Raw genomic sequence first — 6,082 nt, 5'->3', positions numbered from 1 at the left:
TTGCAGTTTGGCTCTAAACTTATAACCTTATTAATAAAGAAACAAAGAATCTTTACAGAGACCATTGCTATCTTTGTGATTCGGGAAAAATGCTGTCAATTCAAATAGGTCAGTCTGAGGTTAAATCTGATTGTGATATTCTTAGTTTTGAATACTATTTTTTGCCGTCGTTGCGTGGATGTCAGCAAAGCAGCGCCGCTCGTCTGAAGTCCCTTGTTCCATGCCCAGCGTAAGACGGTGCCCACTTCCTCCCATTGAGGCCGCCACAAATGGCCTTCCTCGCAGCCAGTGGTGGGAAAACTGGGAGCGACAATGGGAGAGCAGGATGGAGCAGAAGATCAGCGGCTGCGCTGCCCAAAGCCAGAGAGTCTAACTCAAACACTCTCTGGCCGGGACAATGATGCACATAAGCAAAAGGAAACTTTGAGCTGACAATAAGGGGTTCTTTGTCCCGGTTGCCGTGCAGATCTGACCTGCTGACGCAGAGAGAGGCCGTTCGCAGCGTTTGACCACAACATCTGATGGGAGAGGGAAAAAAAGAAGCTGATGTCACATTGCATTTGGCTGACTGAGATTTCCTGGAGGAAACGATCTCTGCGACACAGACAGGTGATTATCAAATTGCTCCTGACTCAAGTCAAACAAACACGCAGCGGCCTCGCCGAGCCTCGTGCACATGATTGAGCTTTTGCATGTCACAGCCTGTGGTCTGGACATCACAGCGCAAGACCGTTTCCTTAAGTGTGCTCCTTCCAGCTTCCCACTCCCCCCCCCCCCCATTTCCTCCGTACCCAAACAAAAGCCTCCTCTCTGGGAAAACCGCTCGGCACTCTCCTGCACTCACATCAGATTCTCTCCTCGTCCGGCTCGTCTATTTACAAACTGCAGAAGAACACTTCAGCCTCTCCATGACTCCTCAAGATGTTTGAAATCTCTAAAATGACTAGTTGCCAGCAAAGAGTGCGAGTCAAACTTTCCACAGGGCTGAGGCGCAAACTTGATTGCACTCGCTTAACAGAAAGGGCAGCGTCCACCACGAGCTTCCAGATCTGGTCCTGGATCAGACTGCCAGCCAAAATCCGATTTTTTTTAAGCCCTTCCAGATTGAAACCGGATGGCTCTTTTGTAGTCTGAACAGTAACAAATCACATGAAACCGATTTTTGCAAAACAGACAGATATAATATTGATAAATGTGGCACCTGCTGTTCAAACCAAGTAGAAACTAGCAGTTCATTGTCAAAAAAAATAAAAATCCAGCCACCAAGTTCTGCATCACAATAAAGTCTAACTACCAAATCGAGATGAGGCTTTTTTTTTTTTTTACAGTTGTGAAAGTTTTGGCTTTAACCTGCTGACGTTTCTAAATGGAGGGCTTTTACTTTAAGATAGCATTTAGCTACAACAAACTGAACTGAAAATGCAACAAGTAAATTGAAAATAATGTCAGCATTTAAATGCACAGGTCCAAGACATCTAGTCAGAGACCACAAAGCCTACTCAAACTCAGAATTTGCACATTGTGCAAGGCAAGTACCCAAACTGTAAATGTACAAAGCACTCAAGCAACAAAGTCCACTTTGGTTTGCTTTTATTGCTCCAACAAGGACACAGACACTCACAAGGCCACATTGGTCTCACATCCCAGCTCTCTTAAGATCTTTGGATTTTGAAGATGCTCCAGACTCACTGGCTTTCTGACTGATCTCGGGCTTCAGCTGGGCCGGCAGCAGTTCCTCTTGAATACGGTCTTGCCAGGCCGCCAGCATGTCCCGACGCTCCGCATCAGTGACGCAAGATGGAGACCGGAAGATGTGCGGTTCAAGAACATTGAAGCCACAGTAGCACAGGGTTGCTTGCTGCAGAGTGAGATTTTAAGTTACTACAAAAGGATCAGGCAGTCCGTCAATTTCTTTTAGCCGCTGATGTAGTACCAGTATTGGGCACAGGGTGTCCTTGATGTCTCCATTTACGTCTTGCATACTGAACATCGACTCCTGAGAACCAGTGGTGAAGGAGAGCAGGGCTTTCGTACCCTGCACAAAAAAAAAAAAAAAGTGTGTCATCAAAAAAAAACTAAACACCATACACGACATAAAAGCACAACTTTAAGGGCAGTCACACATTGAATAAACCCTCGGCGAAGCCCTGCTCATCCGTATAGGCAAAGCCCTTTGTGAGCACCCCGTCCATCCAGCCCTTCAGGATGGCCGGAACGCTGAACCAGTACATCGGGAACTGTAACAGAGGGTGACAAATGAGCGTTTTTTAAAAAAAAAAAAAAACAGAGGCTGGGTGGGGGCTTGTTGAAGCTTGCATCTTAATTTCAGGCCCTCTACCTGAAAGATGACAAGGTCGGCCTCTTTCAATTTGTCCTGCTCCTTACGAATGTCGTCAGCCAATTTCTCCCCTGCAGGGACAGCGGCACAAAGTCAAAAAAATAAAAGCAGACGCACCCAGAGTCGTCGGTGCGACGTCAGTTTTACCAGCGATGTCCTCGGCTGTCGTGGGGACTTTGAAATTCATGGCGTACAGGTCTGAGACCTCGACCTTGCACTCCTGTTCCTCCAACGTTTTCTTAGCTTTGTCTTTAGCCGCCGCATTGAACGAGCGATCGTACGGGTGAGCGAACACGATCAGTGCCCTCTTTATTTCTTTACCTAACAGTCGAACAGAGGATTAGAGTGAGCGGCGAGGACCAATTGAGGCCCCAGTTCGGGATTTGTGCAAAGCATTGAGCATGTTAACAGTTACGGGGGATTTGAGAGACACTCCAGACTCACTGGCATTCTGACTGATCTTTTCATTTTCGATCTCCTCCAGACGTTTTTGCCAGGCCGTCAGCATGTTCTTACGCTCCTCGTCGGTGGCGCAAGACGGAGACCGGAAGATCTGAGGTTTAAGAACCTTGAAGCGGCAGTAGCGCAGGGTCGCTTGCTGTAGAGAGAGGGGGGGGGGGGGGGGGGTTCAAGTCACTACGAAGGGATGAGGTAGCCTGACAATTTCTCTTAGCTGCTGATGTACTACCAGTATTGGGCACAGGGTGAACTTCACATCTCCATTTATGCTTTGGGCTCTGAACATTGAATCCAGAGAACCAGTGGTGAAGGAGAGCAGGACTTTGGTATTCTGCCCAGAAAAGAGTGTCATCAACAAAAAAAAAAAAAAACCACACACTCCATTAATGAACAAGCAAAACTTTAAGGCGGTCATACGCTGAATAAATCCTCAGAGAAGCCCTGCTTATCCGTATAGGCAAAGCCCTTTGTGAGCACCCTGTCCATCCAGCCCTTCAGGATGGCCGGAACGCTGAACCAGTACATAGGGAACTGTAACAGAGGGTGACAAGTGAGCCTTTTAAAAAAAAAAAAAAAAAAAAAAGGCAGACAGGGGCTGGGTGGGGGCTTGTTCAAGCTTGCGTCTTAATTTCAGGCCCTCTACCTGAAAGATGACAAGGTCAGCCTCTTTCAGTTTGACCTGCTCCTTAAGAATGTCGTCAGACAGTTTCCCATCGTGCCAAGCTTTCTCAGCTGCATCTGCGTATTGGAAGTCTTCTTCCTGGGTGTAATCTGCAGAGACAGCGGTGCAAACTCAAAAAACAGGCTGACAATTCCAGAGGAATTAACAGTGAGTCGACAGTGAAACATCAGTTTTACCAATGATGTCCTCGACCGTCGTGGTGACTTTGAACTTCATGGCGTACAGGTCGGAGACCTCGACCTTCCAGCCCTGTTCCTCCAATGTTTTCTTAGCTTTGTCTTTAGCCGCCGCATTGAACGAGTTGCTGGAGTAGTGAGTGTACACGATCAGTGCCCTCTTTACTTCTGTACCTAACAGTCAAACAGAGGATCAGAATGAGCGGCGAGGACGTATTGAGGTCCCAGTTGACACACAACACACCATCGTCCAGAAAAAATAAACAGAAGCTCTCACCCATGCTGGAAGTCAATGGCAGTGGAGGCTGATGAGTGTCAGGTCTATTGCACTGCAGGAAAGTGACACTCACACTGGATCAATCACACAATGCTGGTTTTATACTCAGTTCTCAGGCTAAGTGACACTTGCACAGGAGCTGCCCAATTAACAATCAAGCAGATCAGCCAATCCAAGGGCTTCAAGGGAGCCACCTGCTAGCACTCTTGATCCAAGAATGTGAAGGATATAGACTGGATGTCTGAACTTTTCTTCCTTTTTTTGCCTTTATTTCTTTCTGTTGTTTTTTTTAAGTTTGTTTCAAGCTTGTCTTATTGTACTCGTTACTTATATGACAAATTAGAGTTAGGAGGATTACACAGTGTAAAAGATGTTTCATACATTGTATGCACGGGTGTGTTGTGTATTTTTTCTCTGTCATGTTGAAAATATTAATGAAAAGAATCTGAAACGTCGAAAACAGACAGAGAGAGAGCGTGCAGGGCGTGAATGGTCTGTCTCTGAGCTACACAGACACAGGAGAGGTTCCGTCTGTGCACAATATGTCCGGGAATGATGTGCCACTCACTGATGTTTCCAGACCACAAGAAGCAGATGTGGCCGAGGCACGATCTCCTCACCCCGCCGGCTCTCTTTTTCCGTAACGTCATGTACTTCTGAAGAAAGAGAAACGGTCGCCTGCGGTGGAGCGAGCTCACAAGGGAAGGGTACCCTTTAACCAGATAATAATAATAATAAAAGGCCCCATCAAGAGGGACATCAAACGGCAGACATGAGCTGGCACACACGTGGGGGCCCCAAATAGGCCCCAAATGGGCCCCATTTATCTCGCCACTGTGTACGCCAAGGGGAGAAAATGTACAGTACAACGCGCTGGCACAAAAGCAACAACACATAATTGAGACAAATGGACGGGGTGTCTGGCTCCATCTTCCTTCCTATTATCTCCTTTTGTTGTTTGGTAATTGAGATTGATTTGCACCTCTAAAATTTCCAATTGCAAAGCTGTTCCTGTTTCGGTGATGCATACGTTTCTAATCTTTTGTGTTGTTGTTTGTTGTTGTTGCCTTCCTACGACAGCGACACACACTGCAGTTTGTTGACTGTGTTTCTGAAAAGACCATTTTATTTTATTGTCTTGTTTGTTCTTATCATTCTGGACGGATTTGTTGCCATGTGGGATTGTTTTTCTGCTTGTAATGCGAGGTCTATATTGAAATATCAAATGAAGCAACAACCTGGAGCAACCTGTATTTTTTAAAAGCCCTTTATACGCACACAAAGATTGCTCTCACTAGCTCAAAGGACAGAGGCTTGTTTAGTTGGCTTGTCTAAAGTGAAAGCCATTTAACTATCAAGTCTACAGCTCCCTCATGTGGTAATTGTGAGGAATTACAGGCAAATGTGCCAGACGAGATTTCAATGGACCCGCTTGCAAAAATGTGATTTTCTCTGAATGTGAATGAGACAACGCGAATCAAACAGGATTGGTTTGAACCTCAAACACTGGGCAATTGTAATGACAAATCAAAATCCTTGGACATACCTCATCACTTGCCCAAATTTCTACATTTAATACATGTATGACTTCATCCATTAATTTATTTGAATAAATCAACTTCATTCTGATAATTTTTTACGGCTCATCAGACCGTGACATCATAAATGTATGACTACTTTTAAAATTATGATTTTTTTTTTTGTTCTTGATTTGATTGTAAAACTCCACGCTGTAAAGCGTTATATAGATGCAGTCAATTTACCATTTTACCACTGAGAACATTTGGACCCAGGGAGAGAAAACCGTCTACTTCAGGGTAAAAGCCCAAGTCAAACTCTGTGGATCACCATGGCAACAGACTGTGTGAACACTACCTGCTTGCTGACAGGTTTTTCGATATGAAACGCCCAGATTCTCATTCTAGGTCTGTCTGGAAACATCGGTCGACTCGCTCTTTATCCTGTCAGCAACATGCCCAATGGGAAAAGGGCTGAGGGCTGTTTTTCTGAATTACTATATTGCCCAGATGGATTTTAAAACTCCAAATAAATAGACCATTGCAAAAAGCCCAATGGACAGGTGGCACACTTGGCCGGTTTAGTGACTGTGTGATAGTAAGGGAATGCGCTGATTAGATGACAGTGTGTAT

At 45.4% G+C, this 6,082-nt stretch overlaps 2 protein-coding genes across 2 annotated transcripts; both read right to left on the bottom strand.

The window, feature by feature from the left end:
* Positions 1–1,573: 1,573 nt before the first annotated feature.
* LOC142880599 (ribosyldihydronicotinamide dehydrogenase [quinone]-like) lies at positions 1,574–2,525 on the bottom strand. The gene is made up of 5 exons (XM_076014527.1): positions 2,486–2,525; positions 2,339–2,409; positions 2,124–2,237; positions 1,934–2,035; positions 1,574–1,858 (listed from the first exon to the last, which is right to left on the bottom strand). Exons 1-5 carry the CDS (start codon positions 2,523–2,525, stop codon positions 1,637–1,639), a joined length of 549 nt encoding a protein of 182 aa, XP_075870642.1. The 3' UTR covers positions 1,574–1,636.
* Positions 2,493–4,034, bottom strand: LOC142880631 (ribosyldihydronicotinamide dehydrogenase [quinone]-like). The gene is made up of 6 exons (XM_076014593.1): positions 3,933–4,034; positions 3,656–3,829; positions 3,441–3,568; positions 3,215–3,328; positions 3,027–3,128; positions 2,493–2,936 (listed from the first exon to the last, which is right to left on the bottom strand). Exons 1-6 carry the CDS (start codon positions 3,934–3,936, stop codon positions 2,679–2,681), a joined length of 780 nt encoding a protein of 259 aa, XP_075870708.1. The 5' UTR covers positions 3,937–4,034; the 3' UTR covers positions 2,493–2,678.
* Between the last annotated feature and the right edge of the window lie 2,048 nt (positions 4,035–6,082).

Source organism: Nelusetta ayraudi, unplaced genomic scaffold, assembly GCF_046127955.1.
Source record: "Nelusetta ayraudi isolate G7.1 ecotype Tasmania unplaced genomic scaffold, CSIRO-AGI_Nayr_v1 ptg000169l, whole genome shotgun sequence".
NCBI lineage: Eukaryota > Metazoa > Chordata > Actinopteri > Tetraodontiformes > Monacanthidae > Nelusetta > Nelusetta ayraudi.
The sequence above is the reverse complement of the archived record's forward strand: the minus strand, read 5'-3'. Positions and strand labels throughout refer to the sequence as shown.

What these genes read in the sequence shown, in the direction of transcription:
- LOC142880599 (XM_076014527.1), bottom strand. Translation starts at nt 2,525, where the DNA reads ATGAATTTCAAAGTCCCCACGACAGCCGAGGACATCGCTG. An exon ending in GACAGCCGAGGACATCGCTG is followed by an intron (nt 2,410 to 2,485) that starts GTAAAACTGACG and finishes CTGTCCCTGCAG; the next exon opens with GGGAGAAATTGGCTGACGAC. An exon ending in CCGACCTTGTCATCTTTCAG is followed by an intron (nt 2,238 to 2,338) that starts GTAGAGGGCCTG and finishes CCTCTGTTACAG; the next exon opens with TTCCCGATGTACTGGTTCAG.
- LOC142880631 (XM_076014593.1), bottom strand. An exon ending in CTGACCTTGTCATCTTTCAG is followed by an intron (nt 3,329 to 3,440) that starts GTAGAGGGCCTG and finishes CCTCTGTTACAG; the next exon opens with TTCCCTATGTACTGGTTCAG. An exon ending in TCTCTGAGGATTTATTCAGC is followed by an intron (nt 3,129 to 3,214) that starts GTATGACCGCCT and finishes TTTTCTGGGCAG; the next exon opens with AATACCAAAGTCCTGCTCTC.